Consider the following 14,232-nt stretch of genomic DNA (forward strand, 5'->3'; position numbering starts at 1 on the left):
TGGGGGCATTGCTTATGTGGTAAGAGCACCCCCCCCGGTGCAGAGACCTGAGCTCAAACCCCAGTACTGTTAACAAGAAAGGGAGGACTTTGAAGAACGTCTTGGACAAGTGAGTGTCAGATGCCAGCCTGCTGCCCTAGGCCAGGTGTTGTAATGACAGTGCTGGAGTTGCATGGGGGCAGGAAGGCGGTGTCCGGGTGAGGGGGAAAACTCAGCCAGTCCTGGAAGCTCTGTGCGTTTCAGGTGGCCTGTCCTTGCTCTGCTCACCAGGCGTCCATAGCCCATGCTGAGAAAGCATGGCTGCTGCTTGGAAGGAAAGGGGGGCTGTTGCCCTTAGTAGGAATGGACCTTGTGCTGTGTGGGCCGGGGCGGGGGTGGATGTAAAGGATAGCCAACCATTACTTGTTCGTGGTGAGAATAACTAGGTGCTATTTTCTCATGTGGCGAACCTTTTCTCCAGGTCGTACTGGCAGGTGCTTTTTATCCAAACTATTTTACTTTTGGACAGCCGGATGAGGAGATGGCCGTGCGGGAGCTGGCTGGCAAAGACCCCAAGACGACAGTCGTGGTAGGTGATGGGGAGGAGCCCCCCCCCCCCGCCCCAGGCAGAGCCGCTGGCTCCCCTGAGGCCACCCTACCGTGGCCAGTGCAGAAGGTTTTGTTTCTGTGGCTTCCCTCTTTTGTGAGTATCAGACTTTTCGATGCCTCTGCTTTCTCCAGTGGCTTTTTCCTCTTTTTTAGACCAGGTCTTACAGAGAGGCCTTCGGAATTTCCGTGTTCATGGCAAGTGCTAATTTTATCATGTGCTGTTTTATTTTATTTTGCCTTTATTATTTTTAGTGCCAGTCCTGGGGCTTAAACTCAGAGTCTGGGTGCTGTCCCTGAGCTTTTTTGCTCAAGGTTGGCATTCTAACACTTGAGCCACAGCTCCACTTGCAGCTTTTTGGTGATTAATTAGAGATAAAGAGTTTGACAGACCTTGCTGCCTAGGCTGGTTTGGAATGGAAGTGCTCAGACCTCAGCTTCCCGAGTGGGTGGGATTACAGGTGTGAGCCACGGGTGCCTGGCCTGTGTATGTATTTCCAGCTCAGATGTGAGGGCTCCTCAGATGTGAGGGCTCCTCACAGGGACAGGGGTGGAAGGTAGGATTTAAGTACCGTGTGCTTGGAGTGCATCTAATGACCCAGGCCCCAGTCCTTTGTGTATACCCCAGCAGCATTGTGATGCTCAGCTGGAGTCAGGCCTTTGGGAGTGGCCTCTGACTGGAGTCCCGACCCTGAGCCTGATAACAACCGTGTAGTGGAAGCCCTGGGTGATGTTAACTCCTGGCATGCTGAGTGTGCTCACTCAGTCTCAGCCTCCAGCCTCACAGTCTCGTTCTGGCATGTTACAGCACTTTTGCTCCTATTGGAAAAATGGAAGTCCACATGACAAGGGCAGAGCCATAGATGAGCAGAGCATCACAAGCACAGGTCTTTGAAGAGTGCTAGTACTCAGTGGGGTGCAGGAACACAGTATATTCCTGGGGGAGATTTCAGTGTGAAGGGCAGTCACTAGCTGGGCTCCAGGGGCTCACACCTGTAATCCTAGCTACCCAAGAGGCTGAGATCAGAGGATCATGGTTCAAAGCCAGCCCAGACACGAAAGACTGTGAGACTCTTCTCTCCAGCTAACCATAAAGTGGAGCTTTGGCTCAAAATGCTAGCGCACTAGTCTTGAGCCAAAAAAAAGCTCAGGGAAAGCATCCCAGCCCTGAATTCAAGCTCTAAGATTGGCACGCACGTGTGCATGCACGCGCGCGCACACACACACACACCAGTAGCTTTTGTCCCTCTGAGGACTATTTGCCTGGACTGGGTGCTCTTGTCGCTCCTCATGGTTGAGTAAGCTTTTTAGTTGGCTTCCTCTGTTCTCCTTCCCCTCTATGGTGTCCTTCTGTCAGCTATGCAGGATGGAAGGACCTACAGAACTCTGCCTAGATGTATTTTTCAGCTACCAAGCACTGTTTACCAGGTACTCTGGGGACCAAAACTTACAAACTATGAAACACGGAAACAAAGTCACAAGCTAGCTGTGTATAGCCAGACTTTTAGAAATATACTGTTTAGTTTGAGGATTTATCAACTTTACTTCATGATGAATGAGTCTGTTGACTTGTCTAAGGAGGCACACAGCTCTTGGGAGGGACCAGACAGGGTGTGAACTCAGACCCTTGAACTAGCCAGCCCTGTGCTGCTGCTCTCCTGAAGCTGTGTGCTTGAGACCAACAGGAGGTAGAGCCAGCGCTCAGAACACGATTGTCCTGGCCCAGGGCAGGGGCTGCACTCTGCTGGGCCAGCTTTGCAGCAGCACGGTTGGGGTCTGCCTGCTGAGTGCTTGCTTCTAGGAGAGAGCCTGCCCCCGGTGTGCCCAAGAAGAAACAGCTTCCTCTCATCAGCAGTAGGCCTTCCTTTAATTACATTTCCAGTATTTTCTGTGGGGTGTGAGGCTTTGAAAGATTATGTTTAGTGAATTTGATTATTCTAAGGTAACAAAATAGAATTCTTAAAGTTTTTTAAAGTTTAATTTCATTGTCAAGATGATGTATAGAGGGGTTATAGTTATGTATATAACGTAATGTAGTGAGTACATGCCTTGTCAAACATTGGTACCCCTCCCTCGTTTTTCTCCTACTTTCCTCCCCCCACTCCCTCCCCAAGTTGTAAAGTTCATTTCTTAATTTTGAACTATGGTAATAGGGAAGAATGAGCATGTTTCATTTTTAATTAAAGTTATTTAAAAGACATTAGGTAATTAGATACACCGATCTGTCTGTCTGTCTGTCTGTGTTATGATTAAAGATGGTGAGCTGTGCTTTTGCAGATGAAGGTGAGAAGCAGCGGAGTCAAGCTCCTGAGCCTCGCTGTCTTCTGTTGGCCTTTGTGTAGCAGCTCTGACGACCCTTGTTATGTCTTACAGTTGAAGCACATCCCTCCCTACGGATTTCTTTACTACAAACAACTGCAGTCTCTCTTTCGCCAGTGTGGTCAAGTCAAATCCATTGTATTTGATGGTGCAAAGTGAGTAGTCTGTTTTTGTAATTGGCTGCAATTATAAGAAAGGCAAACATTTGAGCGGTTCCTGAACTTGAACTGTTTGGCGTGGGCGCACGTGGAAGTGATGTTGCTACAGAGTAGAGCAGTGCTGAGGTGTGCTTTTTGCTTCCGTCTCCAAGCCATGAGGAATCTGTCTGCTCATAGTTCTTTTGATGGTACTGACGTTGGAAATCCAAGGCCTTACACTTGTTAGGCCAAATCCCAGCTTGCTATTTGATTTAGTTATTTTTTTCAGTCAGTATCTTAGAGTTTTTGCCCTGGGCATGCCTCAAATGAGTCTTTATCTGATGTTTATCTCCCAAGTAACTTGAGATTTCAGGTGTGCACCACTGTGCCTGCTTTAAAATATAGTTGTCCTAAATAATTTCAGAATATCAATACTGAGAGACTGATTGAGCAGATCAGGAATATATGGTATGTTGAACTACCACTGGGAGTTTTCCTTTCCAATTGGAAATGCTTGTACACAAGACACTTTATGGTTTTTAATTTTTTAACTTAGAAATGTATTTCTAATGTTCTGTGAACATTAAGAATTTTTTGTCTAACTGGACAGAGTTTTGTTAATTTGGCTAATAAGAATACTTTTTGTTTGTTTAACTCTCAAATTGAATATATTAAATCCATTTTCAGTTTGGATTAGTACTCTTCAAATTTTTATTACATTTCTAAAATTAATGTGTTGGTTTCTTTATAGGACTTTGCATACCTTTTGAGACCAAGTAATAATCTTGCCAAGCAAAACTTTTCTTTCAATACTTAATCCTACAAAATGAATGGATTGATTTTCTTTTCTTTTCTTTTCCTTTCCTTCCTTTCTTTTTTCTTTTTGGTGCCGGTCCTGGGGCTTAGCAAACTCAGGGCCTAGGCCCTTTCCCTGAGCTTTTTTTGCTCAAGGTTAGTGTTCTATCATTTGAGCCACAGCTCCCCTTACAGCTTTTTGGTGTTTAATTGGTAGAGTCTAACTGACTTTTCTGCCTGGGCTGCCTTTGAACTGTGATCCTCAGCTCGCAGCCTCCTGCGTAGTTAGGATGACAGATGTGAGCCACCGGCATGCAGTGTGAATGGAATTTTTAGTGCTGAAGTTCTCTGAAATGTCATCTAAACTACAAACTGGCAATTCAGGATTCTTCGTCTCTCCAGAGCAGGATGCACAGCACTGGGCTGGCTCTCGTGAGGGTCAGCGGCTGGGCCGAGCCGGACTTGGTGCTCAGCAGGAGGGTGGCCGCCTCTTTGCTCATTTGTCTTTACAACTGGAGTTTGTGCTTCCTGCTATGCCTGGTTAGGATCTTTGCATAAGTACTTTCTTTTACTGTTCCCCATGTCATTTGAGTCTTGATTATGCCAATTCTTCTGGCTTAAGCGTTGAAGGCAAAGGATGATACAAGATAATCAGAGAATGAGGACTGTCTTCCTTTGGGATGCGTCGCCTGTTCAGCACAGAGTGGGTGTGCATGTGGAGGGCTTGCGGGCACAGGAGGCGGCTGGGGACGGCAGCCTGAGACCCACACGAGCTCCACTCATGGAGGAGGGAGGAGAGAGAAGTTAGGTGGCTCGCTGCCTGCTGGGCAGCGCCATGGGCCGGCTGAGGGGTCAGGAGACACTCCGTCTAGGTGCGGAGGAGGAGAGGGTGGGCCTCCCGCGTGGACGTGGGAGAGTTGGAGGCCCTGGACAGGTGTAGGTGACCACGGTAGCAGGATGAGTTGGTTGTGTCAGGAGGAAGATGTGAGCCTAATCACGCCCGAGAGCATGAGTCTGTGCAGGCTCATGGCTGCGCTCCTGGTAGGAGCTGGCTTGGTATCAGGCCCTCCAAATGTCCCTTCGTGATCTGTGTCCATCCAGGATACATGGAGGTGTAGTTAGAGACATGAGGAGAAGGAGGCAGTCTGGAGTCACGTGTATGTCTGTGCATACACGTGTGTGTATATGTGTGTGTACGCGTGTACATATGCACCCCCATGCTGAGGCTTGAATTCACCCTCCTGCTCTCATTTGTCTTTTCCTGCTCATAGCTGGCACTTTACCACGTGAGCCATCCTCCAGCTGAGACTTTTTACTGATAATTGGAGATAAGAGTATGTTGGTTTGTCTTCCCGCACTGGCTTCAAACTAAGATTCTCAGACCTTAGCTTTCTGAGTAGCTAGGATCTTAGGTATGAGCAACTGTCATTTGGCTTGTGCGGAGTCCTCTTCAAAGGAGTCCAAAATAGAAGTTAAGATGGGAGACAGCCTAGTGCTATTTGATGAAGAGGCCCAACAGAGAGGGGGCTGAGCTCTTGAGTTTGACTCATGATGACTCCCGGGGGACAGAGAGAGGTGATGATTGGGTCTGGATTACTGAGAGCACAGGGCAGCAGCACTGAGCCAGGAGACGGGGAGGGCAGGGAGTGCACCGCTCACCCAGGAAAGGTCTGGGTGAAAGTACTCATGAAAGGTTAGAAACGTGGAAATGGGGTCCAGAACTGAAATCATTTTTAAGGAGCAACTCCCGAGCCCTCTAGAGAAAGTTTAGAAACAAGTGCTTCTGGTGGCAGGGGCTAGGAGGAAAGTGTGTGCATTACCCGGAAGGGGTAGGCAGGATACGAGCATGCAGGGGTGAGAGAAGGCAGAGGCTGGAAGGCAGCCACTGATGGGGCTGTAAGAGGCAGGGTGCTCAGAACAGGCCGTCAGCCTGGGGTCTGGTTCATACACCCACTTGAGACTCAGCATCCTAATGTCACCCCAAATGATGTACTGTCATGACAGCTTGCCACAAAATGACTTTTTAGCAGTGTATGGGGTCGCGATTCTCTTCACATGAGTGTGGTGCTTTGACCCAGAGCATTGCGGCAGTCAGACGTACATCATACGAACGCATACCATATGACCATATACCATGCAATGAGATGCACGCCATGCAAACACATGCCATGTGAACAGATGCATGCCATGCGATCAGATGCACAACATGTGAACACATACCATGCAATCAGACACACACCATGCAAACACCTACCATGCGATCAGACACACACCATGCGATCAGATGCACACCATGTGAACACACACCATGCGATCAGACACACACCATGCGATCAGATGCACGCCATGCAATCAGACGCATGCCATGTGAGCACACACCATGTGAACAGACGCACACCATGTGATCACACACTATGTGAACAGATGCACGCCATGTGATCACACACCATGTGAACAGATGCACACCATGTGATCACACACTATGTGAACTGATGCACGCCATGTGAACAGACACCATGTGAACACACACCATGCGATCAGACACACACCATGCGATCAGATGCACGCCATGCGATCAGACACATGCCATGCAATCACACACCATGCGATCAGATGCACACCATGTGAACACACACCATGCGATCAGATGCACACCATGTGAACACACACCATGCGATCAGACACACACCATGCGATCAGATGCACGCCATGCGATCAGACACATGCCATGCAATCACACACCATGCGATCAGACACACCATGCGATCAGATGCATACCATGTGAACACACACCATGCGATCAGACACACACCATGCGATCAGACACACACCATGCGATCAGATGCACACCATGTGAACACACACCATGCGATCAGACACACACCATGCGATCAGACACATGCCATGCAATCACACACCATGCGATCAGACACACACCATGCAATCAGATGCATACCATGTGAACACACACCATGCGATCAGACACACACCATGCGATCAGACACACACCATGCGATCAGATGCACGCCATGTGAACACACACCATGTGATCAGACACACACCATGCGATCAGACGCACGCCATGTGATCAGATGCACGCCATGCAATCAGACACATGCCATGCAATCACACACCATGCGATCAGATGCACGCCATGCAATCAGACACATGCCACACAATCACACACCATGCGATCAGATGCACGCCATGTGAACACACACCATGCGATCAGATGCACACCATGTGAACACACACCATGCGATCAGACACACACCATGCGATCAGATGCATGCCATGCAATCAGACACATGCCATGCAATCACACACCATGCGATCAGATGCACGCCATGCGATCACACACCATGCGATCACACACCATGCGATCAGACACATGCCATGCAATCACACACCATGCGATCAGATGCACACCATGTGAACACACACCATGCGATCAGATGCACACCATGTGAACACACACCATGCGATCAGACGCACGCCATGTGATCAGACATGCCATGCAATCAGACACATGCCATGCAATCACACACCATGTGATCAGATGCACACCATGTGAACACACACCATGCGATCAGACACACACCATGCGATCAGATGCACGCCATGCGATCAGACACATGCCATGCAATCACACACCATGCGATCACACACCATGCGATCAGACACATGCCATGCAATCACACACCATGCGATCAGATGCACACCATGTGAACACACACCATGCGATCAGATGCACACCATGTGAACACACACCATGCGATCAGACACACACCATGCGATCAGATGCACGCCATGCGATCAGACACATGCCATGCAATCACACACCATGCGATCAGACACACACCATGCTATCAGACGCACGCCATGTGATCAGACATGCCATGCAATCAGACACATGCCATGCAATCACACACCATGCGATCAGATGCACGCCATGTGAACACACACCATGCAATCAGATGCACACCATGTGAACACACACCATGCGATCAGACACACACCATGCGATCAGATGCACGCCATGCAATCAGACACATGCCATGCAATCACACACCATGCGATCAGATGCACGCCATGCAATCAGACACATGCCACACAATCACACACCATGCGATCAGATGCACGCCATGTGAACACACACCATGCGATCAGATGCACACCATGTGAACACACACCATGCGATCAGACACACACCATGCGATCAGATGCATGCCATGCAATCAGACACATGCCATGCAATCACACACCATGCGATCAGATGCACGCCATGCGATCACACACCATGCGATCACACACCATGCGATCAGACACATGCCATGCAATCACACACCATGCGATCAGATGCACACCATGTGAACACACACCATGCGATCAGATGCACACCATGTGAACACACACCATGCGATCAGACGCACGCCATGTGATCAGACATGCCATGCAATCAGACACATGCCATGCAATCACACACCATGTGATCAGATGCACACCATGTGAACACACACCATGCGATCAGACACACACCATGCGATCAGATGCACGCCATGCGATCAGACACATGCCATGCAATCACACACCATGCGATCACACACCATGCGATCAGACACATGCCATGCAATCACACACCATGCGATCAGATGCACACCATGTGAACACACACCATGCGATCAGATGCACACCATGTGAACACACACCATGCGATCAGACACACACCATGCGATCAGATGCACGCCATGCGATCAGACACATGCCATGCAATCACACACCATGCGATCAGACACACACCATGCTATCAGACGCACGCCATGTGATCAGACATGCCATGCAATCAGACACATGCCATGCAATCACACACCATGCGATCAGATGCACGCCATGTGAACACACACCATGCAATCAGATGCACACCATGTGAACACACACCATGCGATCAGACACACACCATGCGATCAGATGCACGCCATGCAATCAGACACATGCCATGCAATCACACACCATGCGATCAGATGCACACCATGTGAACACACACCATGTGATCAGATGCACACCATGTGAACACACACCATGCGATCACACACGCCACGCAGTCACACACCATGTGATCAGACGCATGCCATGTGAGCACACACCATGTGAACAGACGCACACCATGTGATCACACACTATGTGAACAGATGCACGCCATGTGATCACACACCATGTGAACAGATGCACACCATGTGATCACACACTATGTGAACTGATGCACGCCATGTGAACAGACACCATGTGAACACACACCATGCGATCAGACACACACCATGCGATCAGATGCACGCCATGCGATCAGACACATGCCATGCAATCACACACCATGCGATCAGATGCATGCCATGCGATCACACACCATGCGATCAGACACATGCCATGCAATCACACACCATGCGATCAGATGCACACCATGTGAACACACACCATGCGATCAGATGCACACCATGTGAACACACACCATGCGATCAGACACACACCATGCGATCAGATGCACGCCATGCGATCAGACACATGCCATGCAATCACACACCATGCGATCAGACACACACCATGCTATCAGACGCACGCCATGTGATCAGACATGCCATGCAATCAGACACATGCCATGCAATCACACACCATGCGATCAGATGCACGCCATGTGAACACACACCATGCAATCAGATGCACACCATGTGAACACACACCATGCGATCAGACACACACCATGCGATCAGATGCACGCCATGCAATCAGACACATGCCATGCAATCACACACCATGCGATCAGATGCACGCCATGTGATCACACACCATGCGATCACACACCATGCGATCAGACACATGCCATGCAATCACACACCATGCGATCAGATGCACACCATGTGAACACACACCATGCGATCACACACGCCACGCAGTCACACACCATGTGATCAGACGCATGCCATGTGAGCACACACCATGTGAACAGACGCACACCATGTGATCACACACCATGTGAACAGATGCACACCATGTGAACAGACACCATGTGAACAGATGCACGCCATGTGATCACACACTATGTGAACAGATGCACACCATGTGAACAGACACCATGTGAACAGATGCACGCCATGTGATCACACACTATGTGAACAGACACATGCCATGTGAGCACACACCATGTGAACAGACGCATGACGTGAACAGACGCACGACGTGAACAGACGCACGCCATGCGATCAGACTCATGCCATGCAATCAGACACACATGCAAACACACATACACCATGCAGACACACACATGCCACACAAATACACACACCACACAAATTTGGAGCTTCCCTTTTTGTGGGAGGCAGTGGTGCCAGGCAGCTCCTAGCGCCCCTTGCTCTGTGCTTGGTTCTCATTCCTCTGGAGAAAGGGTGTCAAATTCAAACCCCGAACACATGAGGGTTTGTCGTCATTACCTGGTGATAAGCTTAGGAGTTGCTTCATTGAACTGTACGTTTTGTGTAGTTTTATGTATCTGTGTTTTATTTTATAATAGTTAAAATTGAAATCTGTCCTCCTATGGTGGCTATGGAAATGACACATTCTTGATGAAGCTTCCAAGTGGATGTCGTGTTTGTTCTGTACTATGTTGTGCAAGGATGGCACCTAGTTTCAGTTTAAGGACAGTGTAACTTGTTCCTCTCAGTGAATAATTTTACTTCACGTAATAAATACATTGTATTAATTAATTAGGATGAAGCATTATTAGCATATTTTTGTGTAGAAATAAGCTGGGGGTTTTTTTGGTGGTGTTGTTTTTGCCAGTCCTGGACCTTGAACTCAGGGCCTGGGCACTGTCCCTGGCTTCCTTTTGCTCAAGGCTAGCACTCTGCCACTTGAGCCACAGCACCACTTTTGGCGCTTCTCGTGCTGAGGAATCGAACCCAGGGCTTCATACATGCAAGGCAAGCACTCTACCGCTAAGCCACATTCCCAGCCCCAGAACTAAGCTATTTTAATCAAGCAAAAACAAATATATATATTCATTATTTCTAAGAAGAAAATTATATTTTTCCAACCCTTATCTTATCTGCACTTAAAATATCTTTTAATCCAAATACAGGTGTTAATGTGGCAGATGACAATTTATCTTGTACTGTATTCACTATGTTTATTGCTTGCACTTTAAATCTACTCAGTACAGACTTAAATATCACTCCTAAGAAGTTTCAAAATTTACAAACAAAACATGTGACCAGGTTTTCTTGACATGGCTTTGCTGTAAATTATATAGAATATACAGCATTACAAAGTCAAGTATTTACTTTTTATAAAAATATACACCTCTCCCTGAAGCTAACATAAGCTATCAACATTTTAAATGAACACAATTCTAGAAAATATTTGTAATTTTTTCATGTATACACATTCTGTCATATTTACTGTGGTCTAGAATTATCAGTATACAAATCCATTTAAAAAGATCCACCTGTAGGGCTGAGAGACTTCACTACAGATAATTTTATATTTGTGGTTAAATCGGTAAAATACATATTTGATTGATAATCTTAACAAACCAAACACGCGTTGTGAGCGTTTTTAGGAGAGATGTGCACTGACAGTTTCCCCCTAACCTTGAGAGGGGTGCACACTGTGTTCTGTCAGATACCTGATACGTTTGTGTTGTACTGTGACTTTGCGGAGCAGAGCCTTTGTGGAGTTTTCGCGGAATCCAACAGAGAGATTCAAGACCCTTCCTGCAGTGTATATGGCCGTGAAGATGTCCCAGCTGAAAATGTCCCTGGAGCTCAACGTTCATGCTGCCGAGGACATAGAAGGGAAGGTACAAGGAGGGACAGTGTCCAAGCTCAGGAACACAAGGTATTTCCAGAAGGTTCTGCCTCTTTTCCTGTCACCGCCTGCCTGGCATTCACTCTTGAGGCAGGCCCCGCTTTGTTGCCGAGCAGCACTGACTCAGTCCCTGCTTCCTCGCTCCCTCGATGTGTGTGCTTGGCCTGTAACTCACCCTCTCTGAGCCTCAGTGCTTTTTGTCTGTTTATGGGTAGGGTGCTCTTTGTAGAAGGCGGCTGAGATTGAATGAGTGGCACCATTTATGTCATTTTCAGTTTCAGTAGTAGAGACTAAAGGCCACTTTCATTTCCTTTCTTCACCCATTCCCTTTAGAGAGCTTTCACACTTAATTCCACATCTAAACTATAGAACCAAATTGTGTTCATTAAAATATTCTTTCCGTATAGAAGTACTAGGACAAGTCATGGAGCTTTATGAATGTACACATTGTTTTGGAAGCTCTGATTTGATCTGATTCTGATTTTTTACAATACTTGTATGTTACATAGGGTGAACGTGGACTTCCAGAAGCAGACAGTAGACCCTATGCAAGTCTCATTCAACACACCAGACAGGTCCAGAACAGTTGCTGATGTCTTCCTTACTATTGATGTCACCGAGGTAAGAATGTGTGATCACATTATTAGAGCCTTTCTCATCTCTCTCCGTTTGTTTCCCCATCCTGAGGCTTGAACTTGGCAAGGGCCCTGTCCCACTGGCTCCTTTTGCTCAAAGCTAACACTCTAGCACTTGAGCCACAACACCACTTCTGGCTTTTTCTGTGATTAATTGGAGATGAGAGTCTTACGAACTTTCTTGTCTAGGCTGGCTTTGAACTGTGATCCTCAGATCTCAGCCTCCTGAGTAGCGGGGATTACAGGTGGGAACCATCAGTACTCAGCCCTTTCTCATCTCTGATTCTGCAGATACCGTGTGTGTGTGTGTGTGTGTGTGTGTGTGTGTGTGTGTGTGTGTAAAATGTTCCTACACATATAACTGTGCACTGTAGCCATGTTTTAAGCATGGATGACATTGAATTAGTATGCTTCAGAATAGAGGGAAGTACCAAAACAAATATTCTAAAATTAGTTATTTTTTAAATTATCAAATGCATTTAAAATGATAAGCACACATAATTAACAAGATACATGTTAAAATTGGCATTGAAGATGTGCCTACATAATAAAACTTACATTACTAAAACTAGCATTTGGTATTACGATTATTTGGGTATGGTCTTTATTTTTTTAATAAAATTTTAATTGAAATACTCACATGGGGTCTTGGAAATATAGCTTAAGGGTAGAGCTAGAGCTCTTGCATTGCATGTGTAGCACCCTGGGTGTGGTCCCAGCACCACCGAACCCAAAAAATCCTCCCATGCTTTCTGGCAAATCCACATTTACAATCATCAGAAATGTCATAGAAGTCAGCGTTCTCGACGGATGGGGACACCAGTGGTGTGGCCCTTCATGTTCTCAGCAGTAGTGACGGTGCTCAGCCGTGCCTTGACACGCGTGCCAGGTCCCACCCACCACCAGCTGTCCGTGGCTGTGCACTTGCACGACACCCGGCCCCGCCAGCTTGGAGATCGCGCCTGTGGGATGGGCTTTTGGTCTGGGTTAGACCAAGACCTCTCAGAGCCCCCGGTACCCGGATGTGGCCCAGCGAGTCTCCTGCCTCCAGGAACAGAACGTGTCACTCGCACTTCCTGACTTAGTTGACTGGAGCCCTCTGTGTTTCTTCTTCTTTCACGAGCACCTCTTAGCCCCTGCACACATGCCCAGGACCAGGTCTTCAGAGTGCTGTGGAGTCTCCCTTTGGAGGCTTCATCCCTGCCATTCCCTTCCCTTGTAGGTGGTGGAAGTGGGCCACTTTTGGGGGTACAGGATTGATGAAAGGAATACAGAACTTCTAAAGAAGCTGACTGCTGAGATAAACCAGCTGGAACTGGTGCCCCTGCCTGTTCACCCGCACCCTGACTTGGTCTGCCTGGCTCCTTTTGCCGACTTCGACAAGCAAAGATACTTTAGAGCCCAAATCCTTTATGTTTCTGGAAATCATGCCGAGGTATGTTTTCTGTGACAAAGCATTCGCACTAAAAGGAGACAGACTTGGAGTAGTTTACAGTAGAAACTAAATGTAAAATGATGATAATTAGGGAAGCCTAGGCTATTTCCACTATTGCTGTGGATCCACTGGGGAAGTGTGAAGTCCCAGCATTGAAGGACTGTGGACGGCCCTGTGTTGCTGTGGCTTAAGGCTGATGCTATCTAAGCCGTAGGTCTAAGAGTTGACTTTTTTCTGTCTTCTAGGTGTTCTTTGTAGATTATGGCAACAGGACCCGGGTCGAGCTGTGTCTTCTAATGGAGATTCCTTGTCAGCTTCTCGAGCTTCCATTTCAGGTGAAGTAGAGAAGATGCTGTTGTGACGAGTGTCAGTGGTGAGACGGGATCTGGCTGAAGGTCCCACGGCCCCCCCTTCCCCCCCTCCCGTTGTAGCAGCCAGGGTCAGCGTAGAGAAGGGACTGCTGCATTAATCA

The 14,232-nt window shown here is 47.7% G+C and overlaps 1 protein-coding gene across 1 annotated transcript in view; it reads left to right on the forward strand.

Annotated features, from left to right (window-relative positions):
• Positions 1-14,232, forward strand: part of Tdrd9 (tudor domain containing 9) — a 65,699-nt gene that overhangs the window by 38,046 nt on the left and 13,421 nt on the right. The window contains exons 22-27 of the mRNA XM_048362031.1: positions 461-568; positions 2,959-3,059; positions 11,547-11,720; positions 12,200-12,311; positions 13,548-13,760; positions 14,006-14,095. Coding sequence (XP_048217988.1) covers positions 461-568; positions 2,959-3,059; positions 11,547-11,720; positions 12,200-12,311; positions 13,548-13,760; positions 14,006-14,095 — 798 coding nt within the window. The remainder of the gene's footprint in view (positions 1-460; positions 569-2,958; positions 3,060-11,546; positions 11,721-12,199; positions 12,312-13,547; positions 13,761-14,005; positions 14,096-14,232) is intronic.

Source organism: Perognathus longimembris, chromosome 14 (genome assembly GCF_023159225.1).
Source record: "Perognathus longimembris pacificus isolate PPM17 chromosome 14, ASM2315922v1, whole genome shotgun sequence".
Lineage (NCBI taxonomy): Eukaryota > Metazoa > Chordata > Mammalia > Rodentia > Heteromyidae > Perognathus > Perognathus longimembris.